Source organism: Meriones unguiculatus, chromosome 3 (genome assembly GCF_030254825.1).
Source record: "Meriones unguiculatus strain TT.TT164.6M chromosome 3, Bangor_MerUng_6.1, whole genome shotgun sequence".
Taxonomy (NCBI): Eukaryota; Metazoa; Chordata; class Mammalia; order Rodentia; family Muridae; genus Meriones; species Meriones unguiculatus.
In genome coordinates this window covers 187,203,146-187,221,186 of record NC_083351.1, presented here as the reverse complement: position 1 = coordinate 187,221,186, position 18,041 = coordinate 187,203,146, and the positions used below count along the sequence as shown (strand labels likewise).

General features: G+C 39.4%; 1 protein-coding gene across 3 annotated transcripts in view; it reads left to right on the top strand.

Annotated features, from left to right (window-relative positions):
• The window catches only part of Brinp1 (BMP/retinoic acid inducible neural specific 1), a 202,845-nt gene extending 192,040 nt beyond the window's left edge, over window positions 1-10,805 (top strand). For all 3 annotated transcript variants that reach the window (XM_021652035.2, XM_060381212.1, XM_060381213.1), the window contains one exon: window positions 9,208-10,805. In XM_021652035.2, the coding sequence (XP_021507710.1) occupies window positions 9,208-10,345 (1,138 nt within the window). In that variant the 3' untranslated portion in view covers window positions 10,346-10,805. The remainder of the gene's footprint in view (window positions 1-9,207) is intronic.
• The last annotated feature ends 7,236 nt before the right edge of the window (window positions 10,806-18,041 follow it).

The following is an 18,041-nucleotide window of genomic DNA, read 5'->3' as shown; positions in this document are numbered from 1 at the left end:
GAACAACACTAATTCCATTCATGAGAATGCATTCTCCAATTTCATGGCCTCATTACCTCCCAAAGCCTCCATCTCCCAAAACTATCACTGTAAAACTTGAGATGTCAGTTGATGAATTTGGGGGACACAGTTACTCTGACCATAGTGTGGATTATTAATGCAATCTTTTGTTAGCTTGGAAGTACATTTATTTATTGTGTTGTCTCTAATTTCAGTATTTTTGCTGGGTATGGTTTAATCTTAGCGTTTTTCTAGTAGACAATATTTTTCTTCTGTGGTAAGCACTTTAAAGAAATATCTTTTTACTTTAATACCTTAAAGAAAGTTACCTTCATATTTTGTTAAATTATTTAATCCTTGTTGCTGTTTACTTTTCACAGATCTTTTGTTTTGATTTGGTGGAATAGAAGCAATTCCTATCACAATTTCATTGCTTAATATCAGCAGTTCAGTGGCCCACCAGCTCTTGTTGAATTTTTCTCCCTTTTAGTTTTTCAATCTGTAATTACTGATTTCAAAGGAACCATTTAGTATGTGAACTCAACAGAAACACATTCATTGTTTTCATAAGAGATCTTGTACACCTACTAGAAGTCTGAGGCTTGTATGTATTCTCTTATCTGATGTTCAGAATGACCTTGCAAAGAGTGTGCTGTTATTTTATTCTATGTGACAATGGAAGTTTAGAGAGGACGAGCGATTAGTTTAAGATAAATTAATGCACTCACTAATACTCGATAACACTTTTTTCTTCTTTGACTACAATGTCCATGTCTCGTCTAGATCTTCTTTGTTCACACCTTCTAGGAACACGTGCTGTCAGTTAAACTAGAGTATTAGATTATAATCAACTGGGCTGTTGAATAATGTAGAAGAATATTTTCACCTGGGTAATTAGCAGCACACAATTATTCTTTACCCTCAGTAACAACAATGGTCAATAGCTTTAACTCTCTTGCACTGAAAACTCTCAGAGGCTATGCATATTCAAGGTAGCTCTTAAGAAAAAGTGCAAGGTAGGTATTACGTTCATTTGGCAGACAAGAAAACTGAGTCAGGGATTGGAAAGGTGGCTCAGTGGTGAAGTGCTTTCCTGGTAAACATGAATACCTAGATTCTATCACTAGTACCCACATAAAATAGCTGGCATTATTCATGCTTTTAATCTCAATACTGAGAATGTAGGACAAGGGTGAATTCTGGGAGCTCACTGGCTGGCAAGACTAGATTAATCAATGAGCTTTGGATCTTAGTGGGAGATTCGGTTGCAGAAAACACGATGGTAGGCTTATGAGAAAATACTGGTTAGTCTATGGGTTCTATGTCTGTGGGCACACATGTATGCATGCACATGCGTCTGCACGCAGACACTAACACACACAAACATTCAACTAATGTGCAACTATGTGCACGAAAGAAGAAAGGGAGGAAAAAAATTATGTCAAAGAGCTCAACTGACTCATTCAAGGTCAAATATCCTAGGTCAAATAGGGTTAGTGCAAAACCCAGCTCTTACCTGAGTTATTTCTACCTTGTGAACACCCAGAGCATTGACCTACATGACTATCATCTCATTTCAAGGTTACAGCGGGCCACTAGGCTCAGAATGCTCTCTTTTCTCTTCTGCAGAATTTTGGTCTGAGGTTTTTATTGTGCTGCATATGTTCTGCTCAGGACAAGCAATGCACTCTGACAGCATTCACGTTGGAGCACCTGCTGCCTTTAGCCCTTCTTGCATCTCTGAGAGGCGCCTGCTCCTTCCGTCATCTGTCTTCAGTACATTTATGCCCCAAAGCAAAACTCAGAATTTGAATATGCAGCTGCTGTTTCTTGTCACCTCCTTCCAGACACAGAACAGTGTAATTGCAAAAACTGTTTCATAATCCTCCCCAATTAAGTTTCTGACAACCTAATTTGAAAGGCCGGGTTGAGGTTTTACTTTGCACCTCCTTCCTCATTGCACCCTTTTCTCTGCCCCCTGCAAGCATACATACATCCACGGTTCCAAACTAGAAAATGCCCTCAGCAGGGCATGAGAGCATGAAACTCCACTTTTGGGCTTTACTTCCTCATTGTTATGTGCTACTCAGTGAAAATCTACGTCATGCGAAGAACTGAGGACAAACAGGCTATTAAGGCTGCAGCAGGAGCACAAATAGGAAAAGGATTAAAAGGTAACTATTTATCCAGGGACAACGATGAACAGAATGAGCCTGGTGGTTAGTTATAACTGACAGAGGCACAGCCATGGACCAGTACTCCAAGCATCTGACACTACAGACATGTGCAGGTTTCAACAGCATGGTTCTTTCAAAACATACACAAGTATGGCTGTAGGCACGTGCACACACACAAGCACAGTGTGCAGAGAACAGTGCACACCAGACACCCAGGAGGAAGCACTTGGCTCCCATTTTCCACCCATCTTCTGGGGAGCTTTGCAACTTTACCTACACATGCATTACAATGTCAAAGAAACACCTAGAAAGACACGGGACATGAATAAAAGAGTCATTTGAAATTCCACTTTTTTCATTTCCTCTCCACTTTAAAACCACATTTTTATTAAACAAATAGGCCTTATGGGTTACAGTTTTCTATTTTAGCCTAGACCCCCCCACAGCCACATCCTCTTGGCACTAGATTTGTATGATCTTCCCTAAAATGCCACAGGCCAGGCACCACATTCCCAGCTTAGGCAAAACCTCCAATTAAAATCAGCAGGGAGGTTGCTTGAATTAGGAATCCCAGCCAGTGCTTCCCAGCCTGATGGCTCCGAAAGGGAGATGTGAGCCTTTAAACAACAGATAGGAAGCCATGGGTGGCAAAGCCTCTGTCCTCCAAATGACAAGGGACTCATGCTGTGTCACTGGGGGACCTGTCAGGTTGCCAGAACATCCTGGCTGAGGCAAAGACAGGGCCTGCAGGGAAGCAGCTGAGGTGTCTCCAGGGTTCTGAGTGTGGTTTGTATCCACTATGGAGTTATGATCACTGAGAGTGTGCTGAGATTATATTTAGAAATCTTGAACTTTGGCCTTGTCTATGCTGTGTGACCATGGATGAATGACAATCCTTCTTTGGTTTTTACACCCTTATTAGTGACATGGAAACCAGAAGCAAAGATCCTATGTTATGTGGGTGATGTGAGGATGAAGAGATACCTGCTGTGTGCTAGGAGGTACTACACAGTATTAACTGTCCATCTCACCAACCAAGAGGCAGTGGCTTCAAGTTGTAAACATAACAGAGATGGGCTGTTAATTTGAATGACTTTTCCTAAAACTTCTCTGCTTTTTTGGCCCAACTTACTTTATCTGAAGCCGCTGTGAGTGCTAATCAATCCAGCACCAGACTTTTCCTGTTTAGAAGGAACCTGCAGCTTCCTGTCTTCCTCTTTATTCTTTACTCCCTCCCTTTCCCCTTCTACCGTCCTTCTCTCCCTCCAGAACTTTCCTCCCCTCCTTTCATTCCAACTCCTATCAGATTGAATTGAATATCTCATCCAACAGAAAAATGCTGGTTTGGCTGCAAATGGAAGATACGGTGGCTGGATCTCCAGGGACAGAGAAAGCATTTTAAAACATGGTTCTAGCTGCCTCACACTGGCTGCAAAGCAGTGGGTCCGTGTGAGCACAGTGAGACCCTCCCATCCCAGAACTGGCCTATTAAGCTGTTTCTCTGTCACCAAAGTTAAGGCAGCTGTCACCAACTAGCCCAAGAAATGTTATTTATAGATAAAAGTCCTCCTACTCCTGGTCCCCAACCTTTCCCTATATATTCATCAGAGTCCTAATTATCTGTGAATGGAGAAGAGAGACTCAGGGAGGTTCAGAGGAAGCAAGGCATGTGATAATGGATTCTTATGTGTTCAAACTTTCAGTATTTCCTCACTCTTTCCATTTGTTTCTCTTCTTATGGCTACTCCTTCCTCCTTGTTATCCTTATTGTTTTAATAAAATATTATGCTGTATAGTACAAAGTTTATCCATAGCAGATGTACAGAGAGGTTGGTATTTGATTGGTGTGTTGCTTCATGTCTTAAGTCCTCATCTTCTGTCATCCCATGGTGGTGACATGTGACACTGGGGAAGTCTAAGTGAGACTCTATCACCGTCCACGCTAAAAAGTGCTGCACAATAACGGTAAGGCAGAGAATCCCTCCACTGGTTTATGGTTCCACCTCGAATAACATTTTTATTACTGAGATTTCTGGGTAGAGATGAATAAGCTATACGAGATTATATTGATTAAGGCTAATTTTAGTTTAGAAGTTGCTTGTATTAAAAAAAATTAGTAAGCACTCACACATGAAATGGGCTGAACTTATTTTTAGGTTTTGATCTTCTCAAAGGAAGCATTGAAAAGCAACAGAAAGCTCGCTGACCTTGGGGGCTAGGAATCACTGATAATCTGCTCTCTCTGTTTTATCTCTGTCTCTATGTCTCTGTCTTTCTCTGTCTCTCTTTGTCTCCCTCTCTGTCTTTTTCTCTCTCTGTCTCTCTCTCTCCTTCTCTCTCTGGTGTGCCTACTCAAGTATAAAAGGAAGGACGTGGATAACTAGCCCATGCCCAAGCCTATAGGTTCTTCACCATCTACATTCTCTGAATCTTGTAACTGGTGGTAGTTGAACCTCTGCTGAACCTGTTTCTATCCAGCCTACTCTGCTTGTGCCATATCTCATTTTGCCCACTAGCTTCCATGTACCCTTCTGTCCATCATCTCCAACATGAAATCCCTTTCTCTTCTATGTCATCCCACCTTTCCCTTCTGTTTCCTCTTTCCTGGGCCTAGCACTCCTTATACCCCTCCCTCAAACCATTTCCCTTCTGTGTCCTCATGCTCTACCATTAATGCCCCCTTTGATACTGCCCACAACCTCACGATTATTCCAAGCCCAGGAGACGCAGGTGCCATGCAGCCTGCTAATGTGTCTCAGTGGGCCTCTGTCCCCAATCCCTCCTGCCTGACAAGGCTGGAATCCTAATTCCTCAGCAGCCCCCTTGCTTGTAGCAGCATCACCAGGAACTTTCATCTTTTCATTTCCCCCACCGAGGATTCTGAGAGTGCCAGCACAATGAAGCATTGATAAGAGGAGTGGGGGCTGCAGTCCCGACAAAGGGTCCCAAAGATGAGACACGAGAAAGGGGGTGCTCTACGGGGTTATAGAATGCCTTGCAGATGGGAACAGAAACGCTCTAAATGGGATACTGTGCTGTCACTTGGAGAGGGAGTGACAGGGGCAAGTGTGGGCCATTTGAAAGAGGCATTTTGAAATAACGCTCTTGTCAGATGTAACCACGCAATCGCTGCCGCGTGGAGGGTCCCTGCAGCTCGCAAAAAATATCAGATGACTCATACCCAATATTCAGTCAATGTTCTGATTTGGGAGGTGGGAGCCACACAGCTCATTATAATTCTTGCTCCATTTCCTGAAAGCTGGGCCTGCTGTTCTCCAGGCTGTAATAGGATTGGTCTCAGGAAGCAGAGACCAGGGAGGCCTGCGGCTGTGTGGGTGGATGGTATGGAAAACTAATACTGCTGTCCTGAGGGGAGAAGGGGAAGTTTGTTTACTTTTCTATTGTTTTTGTTTTTTTTTCTTTTTCCTAATAAAAAGTAAGAAGAAAGATATTAATATTCTTTGTTCATTCATTCAGCAAACATTTATATTTCCAGAGCTAGCTAGCTAGGTTGTTTGCTAGCTGCTGGAGGAAAAAGGACCGCACTCAAACCTGAGGGGCTGGAGGATAAATTAGGAATAAGATAAATGATTCCAGTACAACACCTTAGGGTGTTATAAGAGAGAGGTGTTTTGTTTTTGTTATTGTTGTTGTTGTTTGGCCTTGTTTTCCAGATAGGGGGTGTTTCTGTGGATTAAATAGGTAGACAGTTTCAGGAAGCTAAATATTCCACCTTTTTTCTCAACTGATAAGTAACTTCATTTAAAGCCTAAGACAGCCAGGCAGCCATTTCAACAGTATCCATTTTCAAACGACTACAACAAAATGGCTTCTTTTAAACTTCAGAGCATTCCAGAGAGTCTCAGGACCTTCAAAGGAAGAGCTTATTCTTTGAGATATGAGCCCTGTGTACTATTGCATTTTTTTTATAATTGTTATATGCCAGACTTTTCTCAGCACTTTAAATATATCATCTCAGCAACCCTCCTGCCAGCCTCTCCAGACAGACTTTATTATGCCCATTTTAGCAAAACTACCAGGGATTCAAGAGATGCAATGACTCATTCCCAGTCACAGAGCATTTTCCCCCAGATTTCAGTTCTGCTTTAACCAACAACATCCGTGCTCTTCACCTTGGACTGTTCTGCATCCCCTCACACTGGGAGATTGTGATGTCAGGATTAGAAGTGCTAGAACAGACATTTTGCTACCACATCTCACCCCAGGGTGCGTGGTACAAATGTGCCTCTGTTCTCAGCCTCACACCACTGGAAGACCATGAAATATGGGCTCCATCATCATTACCATCAATGCCATTACAGCCCTTGCATGTAGTCTTAAAACATTTTCTTAAGGTGTTTTGTTTGTTTTTGTTTTTTCTTTTTTAATTCTGGCTGAAAGATAATGCCAAAAGCAAAGCTTTCAGGTGAATGAGGAGAATTCATCTCTTAATGGTCATATGACTACAAGTCCATCATTTCACCTTGGCACTTCTGTGGTTATGCTTATAAAATAAACCTGACAATTCCTTTGCAGGGAGAACAAGAGCTGAATTTTATTGAGCCCTTAATGCCTACCAAATTTGAAGGTATAATTTGCAGAAAAAGTCATATAGTTCTTACAACATTCCTATGTGCTAGGAGGAATGACTGGAAAGGCTAAGAAAATGGGCCACTGTCACCTCTGTTTACGTAAAAAGAGCCAGAATTTTATCCAATTGCTGGTGAAGTTTGATTCACTAGTCATTGTCTGGGTTGTTGGCTCAAGTGAGAAGCTGGGAGTAAAAATGCTCTGTGCATGGTAGAGACTGCTAGACAGATACACAGAACTATTTGTAGCATGGAAGACAGCCAAAGAGTGACTTCCACAAAATGGGGAGATAAAAGAGAACTCTGTTATATATTTTTGCATTTTTGTGTTGTTGTTGTTGCTTCTTATTGGCTTATGGATTTGTCTTCATTGAAATGTTTAAGTGCTGGAATCTGCGTACAGACACTGTTATCATTCGCAGTGTGGAAAAGCAATGGTAAGGGGTTCTAAATATACAGTTTACAATAGAAATGCTGTACAATTGAGAATTTAGAACTCCGGAAAACTGGGGAACATATACTTTTATTAAACGTTATGGAAAGCCACTGTGAGAATCATGCCAGATGATCCATATGGAAGCACTACCTGAATTCTAGAATATGACACAATGAATCTTGGTTTTTGTTGACAGGGTTGAGCATGCCACACTTCATCTGAGAAAGGCATGGAGAGCACTGACTCCTCCAATGCTGACACAGAAAGAATAAATAAATACATACATACATAAAGGCCTGTGAATCCTACATGTAGGGCATTTTTCAATTCTCATAGAGAAAGTTTACTTATGTTTAGATCTTCTTTTCATGATTTAGTCTCATCCAGAAAGTGTATTTGTATTAGACACATTTTTCCTAAAACAAACTTTTCAGTGCCTATTGTATAATGAAATAGATAGAGATTAATGAACACCCCAACATTTAGTCCAACCCTCCTTTTTAGAGATGTTCACCAAGAATTTCATAGCACTAAGTGCCTTCAAGAAGAAATTTGAGACAGCGCATTCAAGCAACTTAATGGCTCACTTAAAAACCCTAGAAAAAGAAGAAGCAGACACCAAAAAGGAGTAGACAGCTGGAAATAATCAAACTCAGGGGTGAAATCAATCAATTAGAAACAAATAAAACAATTCAAAGAATGAAACCAAGAGCTGGTTCTTTGAGAAAATCAACAAGATTGACAAACCCTTAGCTAAGCTAACTAAAAGGCAGAGAGACACCATCCAAATCAACAAAATCAGAAATGAAAAGGGGGACATAACTACAGACAGTGAGGAAATCCAAACAATCATTAGGACTTACTTCAAAAGTCTATATGCCACAAAATTTGAAAATCTAAATGAAACAAACAGTTTTCTTGATTGATTCCACTTACCAAAGCTAAATCAGGACCAGGTAAATCAATTAAATAGTCCTATATCCCCCAAGGAAATAGAAGCAGTCATCAAAAGTCTCCCATCCAAACAAAAAGCCAGGACCTGATGGTTTCAGCACAGAATTCTACCAGACATTCAAAAAAGAGCTAACTCCAGTTCTCTTCAAACTATTCCACAAAATCGAAACAGAAGCAAATTACCAAACTCATTCTATGAAGCCACAATCACCTTGGTACCTAAACCTCACAAAGACCCAACAAAAAAAAGAGAACTTCAGGCCAATCTCCCTTATGAACATTGATGCAAAAATACTCAACAAAATACTCGCAAACCGAATACAAGAACACATCAAAGATATCATCCACCATGACCAAGTAGGCTTCATCCCAGGTATGCAGGGGTGGTTCAATATACGGAAATCCATCAATGTGATCCACCACATGAATAAACTGAAGGAGAAAAACCACATGATCATCTCCTTAGATGCTGAAAAGTCATTTGACAAAATCCAACATCCATTCATGTTTAAAGTATTGGAGAGATCAGGGATACAAGGCACATATCTAGAAGTATAAATTACAAAGTGATACAGCTTTATGACAATATGCAGGGTGAAAATATACTTACTAATACATATTCACTCTACATTCTCTTATAATTGATCTTCTTATTCTTTTCAATATGTGTGTGTGTGTGTGTGTTCATATTTGTTTGGGTGTGACTGTAGCTGGTCTTAACATGCACATGAGTGCATAACTTGGTTATTGTCTTTCAAGAGCCATCACATTTGTTTTTGAGCATCTCTCACTGGCTCTTAGGACTCTCCAGTTAGGCTAGGCTCGCTATGTAATAGGCCTCATGTATCCTCCTGTCTCTGCCCTCCAAACCCCCCCCCCATGCCCAATGTTTTACATGTATACTTGAGATTAAATTTAGGCATTTTACCAGGCCATCATTCTAACTCACTTTTCATTCTTTTGGAGGCTCCGGCTTGCATGGTCAGTTGTACGATATACCTCACAATCCTATGGATGGAAGCTAACATTCTCCACTTTTCTTCCTTTTTAGAACAATTCAGCAGTGGCTTGCAAGGGTCCAGTCACTTCTCTACTGCAATGAGAATGGGTTCTGGGGAACCTTCCTGGAGAGCCAGAGGAGTTGCGTGTGCCATGGTAGCACCACACTGTGCCAGCGCCCTATCCCGTGCATCATAGGGGGGAACAACAGCTGTGCTATGTGCAGCCTGGCCAACATCTCACTATGTGGCTCCTGCAATAAGGGCTACAAGTTGTACAGAGGCCGTTGTGAGCCACAGAACGTGGACTCTGAGCGGAGTGAGCAGTTCATCAGCTTTGAAACCGACCTGGACTTCCAGGACTTGGAACTGAAGTACCTGTTGCAGAAGATGGACTCGCGCCTCTATGTCCACACTACCTTCATCAGCAATGAGATTCGCCTTGATACATTCTTTGACCCTCGGTGGCGCAAGCGCATGTCCCTTACTCTCAAGAGCAACAAGAACCGCATGGATTTTATCCACATGGTGATCGGCATGTCCATGCGTATCTGCCAGATGCGCAACAGCAGCCTGGATCCCATGTTCTTTGTCTATGTTAATCCTTTCAGTGGGAGCCATTCGGAAGGCTGGAACATGCCCTTTGGTGAATTTGGCTACCCACGCTGGGAGAAGATCCGTCTGCAAAACAGCCAATGCTACAACTGGACTCTTTTGCTGGGCAATCGGTGGAAAACTTTTTTCGAAACTGTCCATATCTACCTACGTAGTCGGACTCGGCTACCCACCCTACGTAATGAGACCGGGCAGGGTCCCGTGGACCTGTCAGATCCTTCCAAGAGGCAATTCTACATCAAGATATCTGATGTGCAGGTGTTCGGATACAGCCTGAGGTTCAATGCTGATCTTCTTCGAAGTGCCGTGCAACAGGTGAATCAGTCCTACACACAGGGTGGACAGTTCTATTCCTCCTCATCCGTGATGCTACTCATGTTGGACATTCGGGACCGAATTAACCGCCTGGCCCCTCCTGTGGCCCCGGGAAAACCCCAGCTGGACTTGTTTTCCTGTATGCTGAAGCACCGTCTGAAGCTGACCAACAGTGAGATTATCAGGGTGAATCATGCCTTGGACCTCTACAACACTGAGATCCTCAAACAGTCTGACCAGATGACAGCCAAGCTCTGCTAACCTGGGACGCTTTGCCATGGACTTTCCCCTCTGTTGTACAAATACAACAGAGCAAAACGAAACAAAAGAAAACACACACACACAAACATACACAAATTTGTAAAATGTAATTAATATTCAAAGAAAAGGAGAAGGAAAATCTTCATTTGTTGGAAACGAAAGTGTTATAGCAACTGTATAAAACCATGGGGCATGTCTGTTACTTCTATATTCTGTCATGAAGAAGGGTCTCAGACTTTTGTGGCGCTTTGAGGTGGTGGCTTCTTGGGGCTCAGGTGCTTCATGGAGGTGGGGAGAAGGGAAGAGCATATGCAATGAATTGTAAAGACCTCTGCTGTGCAGGTGCTAAGATTAAACACTAAAAGAGAGAGCAAGAGATATATGTAATGTACCTCTGACACTGCCATTTTTCCTTGTGAGAGGAAATGGACATAGATAAAGAAGATATTTCTTCGGTTAAGATTTCTTCCCTCTTTATGCTTAATTCTTTGTGCTTCTTTTGACGCTCTGATGGGGGTTGGGGGACAGGGGGAACAATGACACTGCAGTCTTACCCATATGGTTTCATTACATCTCAATAAACTGAAGCTAATTGAAGCTGGGTGATAGGTGGGGTTGGGAGAACTTAAACTGACACAATTTTAGAACAGCTAATAACCTTAGATATTAGCTCCTCAAACTCCTTAGTTTAGAAAGTAGGGCCAAGATGAAGCAGCATGCTCATGAATACATCGATAATAACTGCCCCAATAAGAGTTTGAATCTGACCTTATGTTGTCCTTGCCAACATACATTCTTTCTAAGCACTCTGAACACTTCTGTGTTTTTTGCTTAAAACTTTTTAAGAAAGGGTAAAAGATTTCTCTATTCAACGTTCTTGGATGTTATTTTGCTTGTGTAAAGAAAAACATTCGACATACTTTATCCAGAACCAAATATAGTTACATATTGTTCTGAAATTATTTTCTTAATAGAGATAGTTTTAATTCGAGATTAGCCAATGACGAAGTAATAATAGCATGATATGAGTTTTATTGCTGTATTGAAGTATAAAAGGCTTCCCAAATACTTTTTAATTCCTGTTGGATTAACTTATAATACACGTAAGCACAAGCGCGCATGCACCAACCACTTGCCACACATGTATACACAGTATCAACACTACCCACTCTTATGAAGGGTTCGGGTTAACAGAATGAGAGACTTATCTACTGAGAAAGCAGGCTGATCTCAAAATACTTCTGCACAAGATTTGGGCAGGAATTGCTTATTAGCTTAGGAGCTCAGCATTTCTTTTTTCACAAGGTAGTACTTGCAAGATGTAGTTCTCTGCCATGTGGATCCTCATTTGTCACATTGGGAGTGAAATGCAGACTCATGAAGGTGTACAGTAAAAAGCAGAGCTACTCTGGTCTAAGTCATCACTGTTTACTGTTTGCTTGCCTGGATGAGAAACTGCTTAGAACCATTTTCCACTTTTCTTGAATGTTGCTTTCATGAAAGAAATGAAGTAATTCTCATTTCAGCTTATGCTATAAAAGCTATCTAATGATTATATATCAGTCTATACTTTAAACATTTCCCATACTTAGAACACACTGGCTCTACTTCTATTATGTGTATTTGTCTTTCATAATATTTTTTCCTACTGCCAAGCTGTGATGTCACCAGAATACCACATGAACCCCATTCATGATACTTTAAAATGAAAAAGGGGATTGACTGTACAAAAGGAGAATTTTGTGGTTCCTTCCCTTCCCCCCTTTTCTGACTTCTTTTTAAAATTTTTTATTTATTACAATTTATTCACTTTGTATCCCAGCTGTAGTCCCTCCCTCTTCCCCTCCCTCTCCCCTCCCCCAGTCCACTGATAGGGGAAGTCCTCCTCCCCTTCCATCTGACCCTAGCCCATCAGGTCTCATCAGGACAGGCTGCATTGTCCTCCTCTGTGGTCTGGTAAGGCTGCCCCCACCCCTTCTGGTATCTCCCTGGTTTCTTTAAGTGAAGATGAGAGAAGGATTTGTTCCTGAAACAGCAAATTAAATTTTTTATATTCTCATTTTTTATATGAATTAGCATACATTTACGTTTTGTGCTCCCTACAACATGCATGCATAGTTTTCAAGACATCAGCCTTTGAAAGATGCAGTGTTCATTTAGTTTGAAAATCCTTCATGTCAGGAATCACATTATAAAATATCTCAGAATTTAAGCAGACCCAACCATTCATCAAACAATTTTTAAGCTTCTAGTAAGCAAATGAAGAATGTCAGAAATATATTGTAAAAAAAAATCATGTTTTGTGCTATTCACATAATAATTAAAACAGGCATAAAAACAAATATATATATATATATATATATATATATATATATATATATATCCAAGATGAGTGTCATGTTTGAATCTGATATGCAGAAAGGAACCCTGAGGAAACTATAACTCTGACTGGCTGTCTGAAAATCAGAAAGCCCTCTAGAAGAGGTATAACTTTTAAAAACATTTGGGGAATAGCCATGCTAACAACATTTAAAAGTGTCATTTTTAACTGTGAATTTTGCCTGGAGAAGTGAGAATGTTGGTTCTCTAGGATAAATAGAAACAACTATCCACAATCATGACTTAAGCAAATTCATATACTGATTACTTTAAGTTCATTTTTTTTTTCTTTCCTTTATCTCCAACTTCCAAGGACTTCCCATAACTCCAAACTGAAGTCCTCTTGCAAGGTACAGAGCTTGGAATTTTGTTAGTCAGTCTTCATCTTCACAACAGTACTGCCTCTCCCTCATCACAAAGGCATTAGGACCTTCAACCCAAAGTCCTCATCAGTCCTCACCAGTAGGTGTAGGAAAAGCCACTTCCCCTTCATCTTAGAAATATCAAGTTTACTCTTGGAGATACATACAGTACATGGTGTGGAAAGGTTATAGAAATGTAGGAATTTTCAAAAGAAAAATTAAATTACTAAAATATATTCTAAGATTAAGGGAAAATACTTTGCACTGAGAAACACAAAAACACTGTAGAGCTCCATTGTCTCTGAGTCCTTTGAACCAGAAAAGTTCCCTCTAACTGTGAAGAAGAGAATCCAGAAGCCTTTGAGTGGGATTTTAATTCAATCAGTTTCTTACCAATTTGATGCGATGACTGAGGACCTACAGTCTCTGATTAATATGCTGATGCTAAGACACAAGAGTGAACAGAATGCCCATTTGGATAATGCTCGGAAGCAAAGCATGTCATCACCATGGAAACCACAGAAAGCCATTAATTAGCTATCAAATAAAATCATTGGAAAATTCTAGACCATGGCATATCTGCCCTCTTTAAAGTAGGGGGCAAAGAGAGGGTCACACTAACAGTAACACTCTCTTTAGAGATTAAAATCATAGTTATCCAGAGACTACATCTTGCAATGTGGATGAAATGTTAGTCTGTAAAACTAATAAACAAATACAGTGATACTTTGAGGTTTTTCTGGTAGAAGAATATAAGTTCTCAAATGTAGTTCCTTCTTTGGTTGTCTAAACTGAAATAAAATTATTTTAATGATTAATAATTTATCCTATTCACTGTTTTCTGAGAAGAAAATGATTATAATAAAAATATGGATCCACTAGATGGTGATAAATGATCAAGAGAAGATATCACCACACAAAAAGGGGAGGAGTGAGTAACTGTTAAAGGAATAGATGCCGAATACATCAATTGCCAATTACTAGAGGAGAAATGTAAAAATTAAGAAGACAGAAAAGGAGCAAAGCAAGATAGCCAGCTACATAAATAGATAAAACATGTTAATCCAAACAACAAAAACATAATTGTGTAAAACTGACTTGTTAAAAAAAAGTTTGTCAGGCTACAAGTTATTGATTTAAAAAGTAATCATAAATAAAGTTTGAAGACAAAAGAATTAGTAAATATATGCTAGAAAAAAAAGTAGATGCTGCATTGTTAATTCCTATCAAGAGAACTCACGGATGTAGATATTATTAGTATAAAAAGAGGTACTTTATTAAGAAGAATAGACAGACAACTAAACACATAAAGAAGACACTTAATATTAAATGAATATTTAAAGATTTTTCAAATTTCAGCAATAAGTAATAATGAAAAAAGTTTTATCTTCATTTTTAATCACTAACTCTGAGATTAGTGCCCTTTTCATTATCTCAAAATGAAAGGTCACCTAGACTAATCACCTAAGGAGAACAAGAATCTACCTTGTAGAGTTTCAACTAATGGTTTACCCAAATCACAGGCATGTGGTTTATATGCATTCTTTACAATCCTCCCTGCCCTGCTCACCTCTGTCATCATTGTCACATCATAATCATCTTCATCACCATCATCATCATCTTACTCAAAGGAATTTTTTCAACTAAGGATCAGCCAAATTCTTGTATGGTGACAATGATCTCAGGTTGAATGGAGGTTAGTTTCTTCCTTCTATTTATCTATATCAGCAGGTACAGGCTGATAAACCTAAAAGTTATGAAGAAAAGTATCGGTTGTGGGACCTCTATCTTGGTGTTGTTTCTTCCGAACTAGCATCAAAAGTTGCAGTTATAAGTGCAATCATTATTCACCCTCCAGCACATAATCTGTCAACATACTGAGCCAAGGCTAAGGTAACTATGTTGGCTTGTAAAAAATCTTCCTTTCTCAATAAGCTTCCAGATCAAGATGAATGCAAGTGTGAAATGGAATAGACACAAATCAAGTATAAGGAGATCACATCACTGTTGTTATTTAGACTCATCAGATAGTAAATGATGGAGGAAACATAAAACTCTTTATTTTTTATTGACATAGGCACATATGTCTTTGGGAGATGTAAAAGATTTGCTCTTTTTCTTAATAAAAAATGTATAAAATATAAAAATTTACATATGCTTTTGAGCAACACTTCCATGATCCCTTAACAGTTTCTTTTGAGCATTTTGTACTGTTGCAAAGCTTGAGTCCATATGTCTGATCAATTTTACACTGCACTTTAGTTCCCCTTTGACCCACTGAAGCACAGTTTGCTCTAAGACAACATATCAGGTCCATGTACTTTATGTAACACCATCTTGCCCTATATCATTGTTTATTAAATTATGGACCAGTTGATAGGAATGATAGAGTGATTACTTTAATGAAAACCAACATATTCTATCTCCAAACATATTACATTAATTTTTGCTTTGAAAGTACTAACTAAATAATGTGGTATTGCATCAAAAACCAGTGGATTTGGGGAAATTATAAGAAAAAAAGGTTTGACATTATATGAGAAGCAGAGAGAGCCTAACTTACCATCCCTGTACAGTGTAGGATATGATGTAACTGGGGAGATTTCTGAAGGGGCTAGAGAAAACTTTCCTTGGAAGAAGCAAATGGATACCATGTGTTACAAGTTGACTTTCTCCCTCAGTTAGTATCTGATCTTCAAAGCCAAAATGCCTTATTTGGAGGATATTTTCAAATGCTCATTTCCCCAGGAAACAGATCTTGCATTACAGCTAAGGCTCTCCAATCTTGGTCACATGAGTAAATGAGACCATTCCCCTCAAGGGAAAAACAAAAAACAACAACAAAAACACTTTATACAATTTGAGATAGAGCTTGAATGGAAGAATTGTCGATCTGAAAGCCTAAGTTTTGGTACTGGTTTTATGAAATATGCCTGTGTTCTCTCAGTCTAGCCATTTCTACAAATCTTGGACAGCACAGAAAATTGGACTCCCTTTGTCACAAACCTAAGTAAGAGAGGAAATTATAATGTTCTGACAAATTAGAGGATGATTATAAACACTCCCAAGCATTGGTTAATTATATGGTGTTATCATACAGTACATAATTATCAATTAATACTAATGTCACCTGATATTTTGTTAGTGCACAAATAGTGGTTTCACACAGTAATACATTTTCCTGAATTATAAAGTTCCTACAAAACCAGCAATAGAATTTGTGTTTTCTGATTTCCAGATTAGATATTTTACCAACTATTTGATGATGTTCCAAATATGAAAAAATAGCAGAGGTTTCAGAATAATAGCAAGAAGTGCTGACTTAGAGTTGAAAAACAAGCCTGAAGGTCTACTATTTATTAGCTGTGGAACTTAAATGAGCTATTTAGACTCTCTCTGATTCAATTTCCTAATAGGTCTTCTGTAACCTGGTTGTTATGAGAATTAAACATTTTTAAAGATTCTGGGAAGAACTGGCATGTAAGAAGCCTATGTATTTGGTAAATAAATGACAAAAAATACAATTTATATAGCAGTACAGATTAATGTAATAAAAGCTGTAGTCAATTCAGCAAACTTTACAGACTAAGTAGAACAGGAAGAACTTTATGAAGGCTATCTATGCATTAGTACATTTAAGCAACAACAATGCAATACCAAAACTTAATAATTATTAACCATAGAAATGTACTTTCATCCATATGAAGTTGGAAGTCTAAAATGAAGCATCAGTAGATTTGGTGTCTGGTGCAAGGAGGGAATATTCCTTTTAGGTGGCGCATCCTACATGACATCACACAGTAAAGGAGAAAACAGAATTCTTGCAAGCCTCTTTTAAAAAACATTAATCCCACCCAGGATGATAGAATGCTCACAAATCAACCACTTCCAACGTTCCCACATTAGGTAATGTGATGCAGTATTTCAGCTTGTTAGGAACATCAATATGCAGACCACAGCATGCTGTTTAATTCTATAACAATGTAAGAAGTTTATTCTTAGAATCAACTTAGTCTTAAAAGTATCTCACCCGTCTTGACAAAATAAGGTTCTGTGATCAGCTATTGTTTGAAGCATGATTCATGGCCATGTAAGACAACATTCATTGCCTCAGTAATTGCAAAAAAGATGTGCAACAATGAGATCTGAAGGAACTGACAAAATTCTGAAAATCCTGTGCACCACGTTTTTATCACAAAAACAGAAAGCCCTTCCATAAGCCAAAGTCAAGGGTAACGCTAAAGGCACTAACACCAGGATCATATAGCTCCATCAGAAGCAAAGGAGAAGCAGGCTGTCTAGCATAGATTTTCCATCTGGAAAAGCATCTCTGGCTCAGAGCCCAGATGTAGTTCTTGATCCTTTCCAGTAGCTCAGGAAGACTACTCCAGGAAGAGCTACTACATCTTTGGCAAAACACCACTTATGTGTCCATAGCTCTTCCCTGAGTAAGAGCAATACCAACGGATTGAAACGCAGAGCTTGTGAATAGTGGCATGGGTAAACCAAAGTCAGGAGATGAAAACTTTCATCTCTTCTCTAAAGAGATGAAATAAAAGAGGAGTAGCTGCCCAGTTGCATAAATTCTGTGTCAATATTATACATGGATCTAGAGTCAGCTGATCCAAGGCTCCAGAATGCTCACTCCAGACTTGTAGTCAAGATGTGTCCAGTGGGCATCTTTAGAATAAATGATGCAGAAACAGGGACTTCTCTAGACAGTCGAAGGGATCTGTGAGGATATTGTCATCAGTAAACTTCCTACTGTCACACTGTTTGCTCTTATAATTTACATCTCATGGTGCCCAAAGTCAGAGAGTTAACATTGTTTATCAAAGCATGAACACCCCTTCTTTCTCTTTCAAAAGCCTTGGAACTTGGATAGATCAAACGAAGACACTGTAGTATGATGCAGGTTTTGAGATATTTATAACAGTGTCATTTGACATATGAAA